Source organism: Littorina saxatilis, linkage group LG15, assembly GCF_037325665.1.
Source record: "Littorina saxatilis isolate snail1 linkage group LG15, US_GU_Lsax_2.0, whole genome shotgun sequence".
Taxonomy (NCBI): domain Eukaryota; kingdom Metazoa; phylum Mollusca; class Gastropoda; order Littorinimorpha; family Littorinidae; genus Littorina; species Littorina saxatilis.
This window is the reverse complement of record NC_090259.1, coordinates 8175246-8189053: the sequence shown is the minus strand read 5'-3', so window position 1 is coordinate 8189053 and position 13808 is coordinate 8175246. Positions and strand designations below refer to the sequence as shown.

Genomic DNA, 13808 nt, shown 5'->3' with positions numbered 1-13808 from the left:
GAGCAATGATGCGGTACATTACTGCACGTGAGACACGATAAACACAACACTGTCACTGCTACGTGTAACTCTCACAATCCAACGATCAGTTACCACTGAAAGCACTTAAACTTGTACATGAATGTAACCTCACAATCATACAATTAGTAAATGAGTTAGTCAGTCGGTCAGTCACTTATTGTATCAACCTGTTACAAAATAGTTCATCAGTCAATCAATCAGTCAATTAATTGATCTATCAACACGTCCAGCAGTCGAACAGTAAGCTTTTACTTGAACAAAATACACCAGTCAAAGATGAAGGCACATTCAGTCTTTCCAGTCGGCTCGCTCTCGGATCTAGCCAGCCTTTTACATGGGATAAGACCATCCCTTCACTAGAACCCATGTGCACAACAATCGGATCTAGCCAGCCTTTTACATGGGATAAGACCATCCCTTCACTAGAACCCATGTGCACAACAATCGGATCTAGCCAGCCTTTTACATGGGATAAGACCATCCCTTCACTAGAACCCATGTGCACAACAATCGGATCTAGCCAGCCTTTTACATGGGATAAGACCAGCCCTTCACTAGAACCCATGTGCACAACAATCGGATCTAGCCAGCCTTTTACATGGGATAAGACCAGCCCTTCACTCGAACCCATGTGCACAACAATCGGATCTAGCCAGCCTTTTACATGGGATAAGACCAGCCCTTCACTAGAACCCATGTGCACAACAATCGGATCTAGCCAGCCTTTTACATGGGATAAGACCAGCCCTTCACTAGAACCCATGTGCACAACAATCAACAACCTGACTGCCTCCTGTGCACAGTTTTCGATGACTTTATTTTACAGATTGACACGAGTGTCAGATTTTAAATGAATTCCTCCAACAACAACAGGCTGATCTCATCCCATGTCAAATGCGGGACAGATCTGAGATGGAAAGCCAAATCGTTTACAGATGTAGCTCTAGTTTCTTATGCTTGCAACGCTAAAGGTAACTCTGTGGACTTCTACTTTCAAGGTTTTATCACAGCTCATCACAGGGGGCCCTCTTGGGGCATGGGGATGAGGAATATAATTAACATAACATATAAAGCAATTACAACAACAAAAAAGGCATAACAATTGCTAAAACAAGGCTTGGTCTCCTGGACTCGGATGTTCGGCTTTAAATAGCTTTTTTTTCTTCTCCATCAATCTTACCCGTCTGCCGGGGGGTATATATGAGCTTGTCTGTCTGAATCATGACGTGCCCAGACAGCGGGTTCATGGGGATCTCCATGGACTTGACAACGGTGCCATACTCTGCACGCAGTTGGAACGTCCTCTGCCGGAGATCCGTCATTCTTGCTGAGTCTATCACAACGCTCCACGTCTGTACGCCGTCTGCAATCAACCAGTCAATCAGTGAATCAATCAATCAATCAATCAGAGAATCTATCAGTTAGTAATTAAATCAATCAATCAATCAATCAGTCAATCAATCAGACCATTTATCAGGGAACCGGTCAGTGAATATATCAGTTAGTAAAAAATCAATCAATCAGTTAATAAGCAAGTCAGTCAATCAGTGAATCTATCAGTCAATCAATCATTCAATCAGACAATAGCCAGTAAATCAGCCAGTTAATCAATCTGTCAGTCAGTGAATATATCAGTCAGCCAGTCGTTCGGTGAATCAAACACTCCATCAAAAAGTCGGTGAATTAACCAGTCAGTGAGTCTGTGAATTAACCAGTCAATCAGTGAATCGTTCAGTCAATCAGTCAATCAGTGAATCGTTCAGTCAATCAGTCAATCAGTGAATCGTTCAGTCAATCAGTCAATCAGTGAATCCATCAGTCAGTCAGTGAATCAATCAGTCAGTCAGTGAATCAATCAGTCAATCGATCAGTCAATCAGTGAATCAATCAGTCAATCAGTCAATCAGTCAATCGTTCAGTCAATCGTTCAGTCAATCGTTCAGTCAATCAGTCGGTCAGTGCATTAATCAGTCAGTCAACGAAGTCCACCAGTCTAGCTATCCATCCGCTTAACCCAATTACACTCAATCGATCCACCTATCCGTCCATTAAACTGCACACCCGCTAGCATCAATCAATCAATCAATCAATCAATCAACCAACCAATCAACCAACCAATCAATCAACCAACCAATCAATCAATAAACCAACCAATCAATCAACCAATAAACCAATCAATCAATCAATCAGTCTGTCTGTCTGTCTAGCTATCCCTCTGTTCGTCCAACTATTACCCGTCCATCCGCACACCCACTTAACAACAATCAATCCTCCAATTATATCAATCAATCAATCAATCAATCAATCAATCAATCAAACCACCACTTTAACTACCAACCAACCAACCATCAATCAAGATATCTATCAATCAGCTAATCAATCAGTCAATTAATCAGTCTAGCAACAGATAATAATGTGTTGGTCTAGTGTTAGCAGGCTCACAGTAAGTATTTGATTAACCCACAACGAAATATCTTTAGATTACATTCAGTGAATATTTGACTAAATGTTAAAAACGAACAACAAACAAAACAAACCACTTTCGAATCGTAAAGTAGTTTCATTCAAATTGATTTCGGAAGCGTCGCCAGTGCGCAGTAGCAGGTGGATGGTTTCCGGTTCCTCCAAGTTGCTGGCACTGATGGCAAAGGTCGTCGGCGTGTCGAACTTCGCTCGTTTAGGTGACGTCACGATAAACGTGGGCATTCTGGGAAAAAGTTAAATAAATGCAGGTAAATTTGTATTTATTAAATCAGAAAGTTTTATTTTATTTCATTAGGGTGTTAATCAAAAAATAAGGTATTGATTAAGAAATATATATAAAAGCGAGGATTAATCGAATGAAAGACAAACAGACGGACAGAAAGAGCGGAGAACAATCAGTGCAGACGTTCTGGCAAGGAAACAGATTAAAAGACATACATGTACACTCATACATACAAATGTACAGTGACCAGGGCCGGACTAGGGGGGGGGGTTACAGGGGTTGCGCACCCCCCCCCCCCCCCCTGGCTTAAGCATGTACCTCCCAAACGCTTTTTGTTGTAGTTGTTGTGGGGGAGGGAGGGGGAAGGGCGGGTTGCATCTGGATCATCATGAAATCCGAGGAGAAATCGCACCTCTCACCCCCTCTAAAAGAAATCTTGAAAAAGGGAACATTCCTTGCATTGCATTCCGTTGCCTCTGCGCCATATCCATCGGCACTCGATTTTTGTGATGAAAAGTATGAGTCCTTACAATCTCAATTCTTCTTCATTGCCTATACAGCTTGCTGTCGAATTTACCTTTTTCGTTAAAGGAGAGGCTTCCTTTCCCTCCAGAAACATCAAAAAACGTTCAGCTTCAATGGGGCGAAGCCCCTTACAACTTGACCCCCACCAAGGGGCTTCGCCCCCTGGACCCCCATCTGTAACCCCCCCCCCCCCCCCCCTAGTACTTACCTAGTCCGGCCCTGGTGACTATCCCACCACCCCCATATATCCTACCCATTCCCCACTCCGCTCCACTCCCCTTCCCAGCATAAATGGTGCATGGATGTAGTTTGGTGTTCCTAGTCAGCAAGAAGGTCGTGTTGCTTTTTACAACGGGGTAAAGGCAGGGGCGGACGAGGGGGGGGGGGGGTGCACAGCAAAAAAAAAAAAAATTTGAAAGCTGATTCTATGACTATTTATAAGTTCAAATGGCACCAGATGGCACCATTTTGCTTCTTTGGACCAACACATTTTCCGGGGGGGGGGGGGCCTGCCCCCGGACCCCCTATCAAATTCGGGCGCTTCGCGCCCATCACATTCACTTTCGATTCAAAGTGCACCCCCCCTTACAAAGCAACTGATCCGCCCCTGAAAGGTTATACCACAGACTGCCAACAAACTTACTGAACATTGCACAGAGAACTGTAAACAAATTTCAGCAAATTTGTTGAGAAAAAAAATAAAACCAAACACTATCCTTGCTGTAGTTAATTTGGTCGTTTACACGACCGTATGTTGCTATTCTGATAGACTCGTGGAGGGATTCGGAGCTTGTGAGTGGATAGTCTCACACAGCCTGTCACGATTTAGTGACATGGATCGAGAAAGTGTCACTCTGTGGGGTGCCTTCTCTTGGTCAATTGCGATAGAAAGCGCCTGTGCTTTCTGTCAACGGCTGGGTTTTAGTTGACCGAGCAATAGCGAATACGGGTATTTCGTGTCGCACGGATTTCGCGTGGGTGATTTCTGCTGTCGAGGCAAAACTGGCGATAGCTGAACTTGGAATGTGACAAGATTAGTCACGTGTTTTTGTCAAGGTTGTCTGTTTGAGACATAATTATTAACTACACACTCGAAACTCAGCAGCGAGAGAGAAGCGTCGGTGTCTTGATTATCCTACAAGTTTGATGGTCTTCAACACGTTTAAATACTTCACGGTAAATCAATGTGCCATGCTGCTTGCCGGTAGGGCTTAAAAGGAACTACAAGGACAGACCACCTTCTCCCTGTATACATGCTGGCTGACAGTCGAGGCGTCAAGTTTTCTCCGCTGTGCGTTTTCACCGCATAAGGATTCAGCGCGAGAGGAGGATGACGGTATTTCTGTGACGAACAGAAGTCATTCGAAAGGAAGCGGATTCGCTTAAAAGAGAGCTACCTACATAAGGCTGTTGAGGTAATAAATCATTATTTAACGCTGTTGACGAGTCTGTGTTTGTGGAATGAAATACTCTCTGTTGTTCTTTCCAGGTAGCGCATAATTTGCTCTTTGTGACGCTAAAATACTAATCTGTATATGGTTTTTGCAGATATGGAGAGAAGGAAGGAAAATAGCTGATTTGTTGTTGTAAAAGTCCGCTTGTGCAGGCCCACGTGCTCGATGAAATATGTCAAGGTGATGTGTGGGGGGTAGCATGACATGTTTAGTGCACCGATGCTTTTTGTTGCAGCCTTCTTCTGTTGCTGCCTACGTATTCCACTACGTGCTACGCTGGGATGCTGTAACCAGGTCGTCCGCGGCATTGTTGTAACCTGCTAACCTGCTGTACTGGTGATTTGCTGTTGCTGTCGCCGTCCTGCCCATCTACGCGTCTTCTACATCTTTCTGGTAGACTACGGGGAGGACCTTCAGCGACTGAGTGAGGCGCCTGATGTCTCCACTGTTCCCTGCTTCGTTGCCACGCTAACCGGCACTACATTCAACGGAGCAGTTGTGGAGACTACAGACTAATTACGGGCCGCCCACTCAGTGGCAAAAAGCTAAGTTGCACCATGTCTTTTGCACCCTTACCACCAAGTCATCTGTGTTATTAATGATTATAACTCGAGTGGTGACGACGTGGGGTGTGTGACACCTGCATGAATTAGCACTTTAAGGAAGATCAGTAACTTTTCCTAACTATACACGGGATCAGCGTGTTATTATTATTTTCTGTACTTTAACTGGCATTTTTGTCAGTGACCACTTGTTTTTACGTTTAGAACGTAAAAAGAACATCTTTTTGGAGTGAAGTCTCGAGGGAGGTGGCGTGATATTACATAAACAGGTGTCTGAAACTTATACTTTTGTTGATTCTATTTATTTGTATGACTGCGAGAGTGGATCGTGGTGTGGTTAGTTAGTTAGAAGTAACTAACTGTTCATAATCACCTTATTGTGATTATTGAAACGTGACACAGCCCTATTTTGGCGACAATTTCCTATTGCTACGCTGAAAACACAATAGCTGTTAAGACACGTACACGGGAAGAAGGCATGTTCAATTGGCAGGTCAGATATCTACATCTTGCTGTTAATCAAAGAATGGGCAGCAGAGCCTTTCTGCGTCAAGCAGCATAAATATAGCTCCTAACTAGGTCAAGCAATGTCTTCCCCTCAGACGGCCGCATGCGGTAATGACGTCAGGTGTGCTGTGGCGATATCGTAACAGAATAAAGACGCCTTTGTTTCCACAGTACGTCAGCACTCAATATGAGACAAGGGTATAAGCTTACGTGATCACAAGCATATCAAATTTCTTAAAGGCACAGTCATTCCCTTAAGGCACAGTCATTCCCTTAAAGGCACAGTCATTCCCTTCAAAACAGTTCTGCCCACAATATCGGATCTGACTACGCGTTAACACAGGATAAGGCGACACACATCTCCACTTGGACATATACCAACAATTAATATCCATACTGCATACTGTGCAGAGTGAGGATTTTCTTCTTATTTTCAGAATTTATTTCGCCGGGAAAGTGTCACGTGAGAAATTAAACAATGTAAAAATTCCAACTCTGTGCAGAATGCGCCCTTGCCGACAATTGATTTTTGGAATGAGTTCAAGTGGAGGGATGGTCTTCTTCTTCTGCGTTCGTGGGCGAAAACTCCCACGTACACTCGTGTTTTTGCACGAGTGGAATTTTACGTGTATGACCGTTTTTACCCCGCCATTTAGGCAGCCATACGCCGCTTTCGGAGGAAGCATGCTGGGTATTTTCGTGTTTCTATAACCCACCGAACTCTGACATGGATTACAGGATCTTTTCCGTGCGCACTTGGTTTTGTGCTTGCGTGTACACAGGAAGGGAGATAAGCCACTAGCAGGTCTGCACATAAGTTGAGACACTTAACCCACCAGGCGGCCGCGGCCGGGATTCGAACCCTCGACCTTCCGATTAAGACGGGCCGACGTCTTACCACCCCGCGACAGCGCCCGTCAGAGGGATGGTCTTATATCCCATGTAAAAGACTCAGAAGATCTGAGATAGTGACAATAACTGTTTTCATGGGAAAGTCTGTGTTTTTAACCTGCTAATGACGTCACTACAAGTGTAGATTTAGGCTTATGTCTGCTGATGTAAAATGTCCTCCACGTAAGACTATTGCTGAATGCTGAAATAAAAAGTTGACCAGTAGGCCTACTGCTAATGATGTTCCTGTCACGCTGAGAGAAATCCAAGGCCGTTATTTTCAATTTCTGCACAAACAAAAATTGAAAAGAGAAAGAAAGAAAGCAAAAAGAAAGACAAAAAGAAAAACTAAAACGGAAGATTTAAGGCACAGTTTTTCAGTACCTTCAAAACAGGAGAAAGGAAGCGAGAGAGAAAAATATCTGGGTAAAGGATTGTTGAGGAGTTATTTCATGGAACATGTTTCTGCTTCTATGCCATTCGGCTGATCAGGGACCTATATTAGAGGTCTATGGGCTGATACAAAGAAGGACAGCGATGATGTTAAACTTGAGTGCTATCTACTAATTATCAGCTTTGGCCGGCGGAAGCGTATAGCAGTTCCGTACATGTGCATAGAACCTCGACAGATTATAACTGTAAATTACTCGGCACAAGCGATGATTAAAACGTTCACATGAAAATGGTAGCGCAAGGATTTGGCGTTGGTGTTATGACACACGAAAACAAAACAAACACAAGCAAGTGCAAGACAAAATATTGAAGAAAGAGAGAACTGTATTTCTTTTTACATTTAGTCAAGTTTTGACTAAATGTTTTAACGTAGAGGGGGGAATCGAGACGAGGGTCGTGGTGTATGTGTGTCTGTGTGTCTGTGTAGAGCGATTCAGACTAAACTACTGGACCGATCTTTATGAAATTTGACATGAGAGTTCCTGGGTATGAAATCCCCGAACGTTTTTTTCATTTTTTCAATAGATGTTTTTGATGACGTCATATCCGGCTTTTCGTGAAAGTTGAGGCGGCACTGTCACGCTCTCATTTTTCAACCAAATTGGTTGAAATTTTGGTCAAGTAATCTTCGACAAAGGCCGGGGTTTGGTATTGCATTTCAGCTTGGTGGCTTAAAAACTAATGAGTGAGTTTGGTCATTAAAAATCTGAAAATTGTAAAAAAAAAATAAAAAAAATTATAAAACGATCCAAATTTACATACATCTTATTCTTTATCATTTTCTGATTCCAAAAATATATAAATATGTTATATTTGGATTAAAAACAAGCTCTGAAAATTAAAAATATAAAAATTATTATCAAAATTAAATTGTCCAAATCAATTTAAAAACACCTTCATCTTATTCCTTGTCGGTTCCTGATTCCAAAGACATATAGATATGATATGTTTGGATTAAAAACACGCTCAGAAAGTTAAAACGAAGAGAGGTACAGAAAAGCGTGCTATCCTTCTCAGCGCAAGTACTACTCCGCTCATCTTGTCAATTTCACTGCCTTTGCCGTGCGCGGTGGACTGACGATGCTACGAGTATACGGTCTTGCTGCGTTGCATTGCGTTCAGTTTCATTCTGTGAGTTCGACAGCTACTTGACTAAATGTTGTATTTTCGCCTTACGCGACTTGTTTTTTTTCTCCCACAACCGAAGCGCTTAAAACTCAAAGCATAGCTCGCTGTAAAATAAAAAATAAAAAAGGTAAAAGCTTATATTATGGCCACCTACCTTGACCAAAGCTCCCCAGTCAGATACATCTAGTCAGCAATTTATTTATATTTGTGTCAGTCTGTATATAGAGGTCAAACTTTTTATGTTATTAGCTTTTCAGTTATTTATATTCATTTACTTATTCAGTCAGTTATATATTTAGTAATGTAGGTATGAAACAAAAGTGACAAATCAAGTTATAAAGCAAGTACTAACAAAAAGCGCTCCACTCTAAGATGTTAAATAAAAAACAACCATAAACTACGATAAGGATTCGCGACTTCCAGCAAAACCATCAATCTTAGCCCAATTTAGAAATTTATACTACAACAGCTTTCCAAAATGATAACACCGATTGGGCATATGTGTTCTTTGCTTTGTTTGCATGTCTGTCTTGTGTTCCGCTTAGCATACTACCTCTACCTGTGCCATGATGGGCAAATTGGTTCTAAGATGACGTAAAAACTAGTCACACACACACACACACACACACACACACACACACACACACACACACACACACACACCACACACACACACAAAACTTACCCATCTAGGGGGGAGACAACTCCCATGAACAGAAACAGGGAGATAATCGGGAAAACACACTTCGCTGCCATGGTTACAGTGTTTGTAGATGTAACTTTCTGGTAGTCTTGAAATTTTCAAGTATTATTCTTGCTGTAGGTTCTCATAATGGTTTCAGCAAATCTGAAACTGAAGAAAACATGATCCTTTATCTGCGTAATATAAAACATAAACATTAGTCATAGTCAGAAGGCGAAACCGTTACTTATGTGATCATGTTGGCCATTATGTTTTTAATCTGGTCTTAACTACAGGTGTAGAGTTACCTTTCATGTAATGTTTTCTTCGATTTGCTTTAAAATTATATAGTTACCGCGCAGTGGGCGAGGGTCAGAATTATATTCTTTCACGCTCGAAAAAGAAAGGTTCGACTGATGATTCACTCCAAACTTCAATGTTCCCTCTCTCTCTCTCTCTCTCTCTCTCTCTCTCTCTCTCTCTCTCTCTCTCTCTCTCTCTCTCTCTCTCTCTCTCTCTCTCTCTCTCTCTCTCTCTCTCTCTCTCTTCTCTCTCTCTCTCTCTCTCTCTCTCTCTCTTCTCTCTCTCTCTCTCTTCTCTCTCTCTCTCTCTCTCTCTCTCTCTCTCTCTCTCTCTCTCTCTCTCTTCTCTCTCTCTCTCTCTCTCTCTCTCTCTCTCTCTCTCTCTCTCTCTCTCTCTCTCTCTCTCTCTCTCTCTCTCTCTCTCTCTTGATGACATAAATTGATGATATGTTCTTACTTTCATTTTATTATAATCATGTAGCAGTAGTTTTCTTTACTTGCTTATTCTTTAGCAATTTTAGACTAGTCCCTCTTTTGGGCGAGGGCCAGATGTAAAAAAGCAGATCACTGCTTACTCTATTACCCTCGTTAAATAAAGAATTGTTCTTGTTCTTGTTCTTGTTCTCTCTCTCTCTCTCTTAGTCTCTCTCTCACTCTCTCCCCCCTCTCCCTCTCTTAGGCTCTCTCTCTGTCTCTCCGTCTCTTTCTCTCTCTCTCTTAGTCTCTCTCTCCCTCTCTCTCTCCCCCCCCCCTCTCCCTCTCTTTCTCTTAGGCTCTCTCTCTGTCTCTGTCTCTGTCTCTCTGTCTGTCCGTCTGTCTGTCTGTCTTTCTCTCTCTCTCTCTCTCTCTCTCTCTCTCTCTCTCTCTCTCTCTCTCTCTCTCTCTCTCTCTCTCTCTCTCCACCCCCCCTCCCCTCAGCAGGTACGTGTAGTGTAGGCGTGAATCAATTTAATGTGTCCATTCAGTTTTATATCCACTATGGTCAACCCAGAGACAGAGATAGTATGTATGTTGACACCTGTTTCGGCTCTCAGTTTCAATAACACGAGGTAAGCTGTTTACATCAGTTGGACCTATGCCAGGTGCACATGCACTTTGGGTGTGAACACACGCCCAAGGCCAGCGAACTGAATGTACGTAGACGTTTGGAGGTCTTAAATTGTGCGTTCCACTGTACAGGGTTCCAAATCATTCGGAGGACTCTCACTTTGACTGATACAGCCAAATTGCAGCCGCTCTTACAATGGTTTGACCTTCAAACAATTGAATCAGTCGTGAAAACGGGACTCAATCGCGTTTTCTTTGAGATTAAAAAGTCCCTTTCTTGGTTTCGACAAAACTTGAACTATGATTCAATTGCAATATTTTGACATCCATTCAAATAGGACAATTGGAGCTGTAGTCAAGTATATATGCAATCAGTGGATCCTTCACAGTTTCAAAAAGCAGAATTAAAAAGAGCAAAAACTAAATACACTGCACTCATGACGTAGTATTTACATAGACGACTAAGTAACAATTCTCAACATGTTTCGACCCGAGGGTCTTCTCCTTCGTCATAAAGCAGAAATAAATACGGTCCTACTAAAATGCGAAAAGACACGAAAAGACGCGTAAAGACACAAAAAGACGCGAAAAGACACGAAAAGACGCGAAAAGTCCTAGTACATGTAACTGTTTTTAGTCGAGATTGGTGATTTAATATAAACAATCATCAAAACATGCACACTCTCTCTCTCTCTCTCTCTCTCTCTCTCTCTCTCTCTCTCTCTCTCTCTCTCTCTCTCTCTCTCTCTCGAGCTCTCTCTCTCGAGCTCTCTCTCTCGAGCTCTCTCTCTCTCTCTCTCTGAGAGATCCTTCAAGTACCAGGGACCTCTTGTCTGGGAGAAAATCCCCCGGAGCATTAGGGATTCCCAGTCACCATCTGCCTTTAGAACAGCCCTCAAAACACACATGTTTAAGTTAGACCTCTGAAGGAGATCCCATGATCGGTGAGTCATCGGCGCTGCCACGTGTATTATATACTAAAGTGTGGCGTTCATGAGGATGTGTATGTGCCTGTGTGTGTTGTACTAGAATAACGTATGCGTACATGGAATGACATTGCGGGTTACCTGAACATTGACAATGACGAAAGAAAGATTGTGTGTGAGTGTGTGCGCGCGCGTGTGTGTGTGTGTGTGTGCATGTGTGTGTGCGTGCGTGTGTGGGTGTGTGTGACCATGTTTGAATTTATTCGGATTTAGTTCTCTTTCCTTGTTTGTATTATGATTGTGTAAGTGTAAAGCGCTCTGGGCTCGTCACCACGAGGTTTACGCGCTATATAAGTAATCGTTATTATTATTATTATTACTCTCTCTCTCTCTCTCTCTCTCTCTCTCTCTCTCTCTCTCTCTATTAATTTATATTTGTAATGTGCGTCTGTCTTTATGTGTTGTATAAAGGACAGGTTGGAAGAATAGGCTTTGCCTAAAACCTTTATCCTTTTGTAATAAAGTTCTGAGTCTGAGTCTGAGTCTCTCTCTCTCTCTCTCTCTCTCTCTCTCTCTCTCTTTTTTGCATATCATTCTACACACACCAGCTAAGAAACAATAAGACAGATTTGGAATGTGTATTATTTTATTTATTAAATCCAAAATCGAGTAAACATAAAATAATTGAAAGTAACATACCTGTTAACGTTACCAACTGATATTGTTACTACACATATAATATGTACAAATAAAATCTGTCAAACTTATTTGAAGAACCAAAAAAACACATGTATATGGGCAACTCCGAAAAGGTGCTTTAGTTTTTTAACGGCTAGAACAACATTTACATCAACCGCATATATAGTCTGTTCCGAAAAACGACATCCGGGAAAACGAGCGAAATGGCAGGCGTCAAATTACATGTTACAAGAAACAGCACATCCTTGTAAATCCGTCTTTTCGTAGCTATTTGCTGTCTTTTTTTGTCTTTTCGTGTCTTTTCGCGTCGCGTCTTTTCGTGTCCTTTCGCGTCTTTTCATGTCTTTTCGCGTCTTTTCGCGTCTTTTCGTGTCTTTTCGTGTCTTTTCGTGTCTTTTCGCGTCTTTTTGTGTCTTTTCGTGTCTTTTCGAGTTTTAGTGAAGCCCTGGAAAAAATTGTGAAAAGAGCTTCAACTACATTCACGAGCAAGTCAGTCACAGTGCCATCTATCATCACCGTCTTTTGGGCTGTTGTACATCTTGGTTTTCCGCTTTAAAGACCGAGAGATTGAGTTCTTGCTCGTGAATGTTTTGTTTTGTTTTGTCTTTGATTAGGCTTTCCTGTTTTGTATCAGTTTCAAGTGCTTACATGAAAACGTTTTGATTACAGACAACAACAAAACAGTTACAGACCTTTACATTCAACTATATTATTTTACTGTAGGTGTGGTATGAATGTTGTTCAGGGTGTAACCGAAATATAATGACTCTTGAGCAAGAACTTCGAACCTTGGCTTGTGCAGCTCGCACGAGATCGCTGTACTCGAAGCAAAGAGCGTGTCTCGCGAGAGCTGCTCAGATACCGAAAAGGTCAACGCAGTTCTTTTTTCCGTCAAAACCATTGAGAAATTTTTATATAAACGTACGCCAAAATCAAGGTAAAATGTAACTCACTTTCACACTTACCTTTCTGTTGTAGGAACACTTTCCAAACACTGATAACAGCAGTCCAGGGAACAAATGAACAACAACAACAACAACAACGCACTTTTCTCACAAATGTACAATATTCCGTCTGGAGATTTCGGCAGTTTGCTGGGCACTCTCCGTCTGTCTACACCTATATCCTGTTTCTTCACAGCAGGCAATGCACAGGAATCTAAACACAGAATGGTCGCAAACTGGTTCCAAGATTTTGGTTCCGAGCCCTTTTCCCAAACTTTGACTCAAACCAAAGACCCCCGCGCGCTTTTATGCTAGAGGTTTGAATGTACGTTGTTATGACGGACACAGTGGGCGGGGAATAGCCCGAGTTGCAAGGTTATAAGGAGAACACATGGAGCATTTGTCTGGCAGCTGAGTTGATAGAATCCGGAATAAATTTGATTGGAAGCGGTGGCTGCGTAGATACAGAGCGTCTGTGTTTACGGCTGGTGGTCTGATTGCAGCATGGGATGCTGTGGCCACAGAGCTTCATTGTCTTGTTCATGTAGCGCTGTGGTCTCACAGATAGGCCCTGCGTTCTTTTAAATTGCAGTTTTATCGGTCCTGCCGAGATTGCCGATTCCGCGTGCGTGAAGTTGGTTATTGTGCGTAGTACTTTGATGAAAGTTGTTTTTTGTGTGAAATGCGTTGCAGTTGTCTGGGAAGTACAACGCCAAATTGTCTACTTGCTGTTCTTCTACTATTGCTGGCGGTGCTGCCGCTACTACAACTCCTAGTGCTTCTACTACAACTACTACCGTCACCGAAACCACCGCTTGAAAAATATAATAAAAACAGTAAAATCTACATAGAGAATACTACATGGCTTGCTGTGTCGTACCAGATTTACACGAGTTTGTTTTTTTTAAATATTGAACTGCGAGCGAAAGCTGGTACAACACAGAGCAAGCCATGTAGTA

The 13808-nt window shown here is 42.3% G+C and overlaps 1 protein-coding gene across 3 annotated transcripts in view; it reads right to left on the bottom strand.

The window, feature by feature from the left end:
• LOC138948422 (complement C3-like) overlaps positions 1-13361 on the bottom strand; it is an 88864-nt gene extending 75503 nt beyond the window's left edge. For 2 of the 3 annotated variants that reach the window (XM_070319956.1, XM_070319958.1), the window contains exons 1-5: positions 12871-13360; positions 8935-9102; positions 2559-2728; positions 1202-1384; positions 1-21 (exon numbers count right to left, since the gene is read on the bottom strand). The exon at positions 1-21 is cut by the window's left edge and continues 50 nt beyond it. In XM_070319956.1, coding sequence (XP_070176057.1) covers positions 1-21; positions 1202-1384; positions 2559-2728; positions 8935-9005 — 445 coding nt within the window. In that variant the 5' untranslated portion in view covers positions 9006-9102; positions 12871-13360. Of the gene's footprint in view, positions 22-1201; positions 1385-2558; positions 2729-8934; positions 9103-12870 lie in introns of all 3 variants that reach the window. The other variant, XM_070319957.1, reaches the window with a different exon arrangement.
• Positions 13362-13808: the final 447 nt, after the last annotated feature.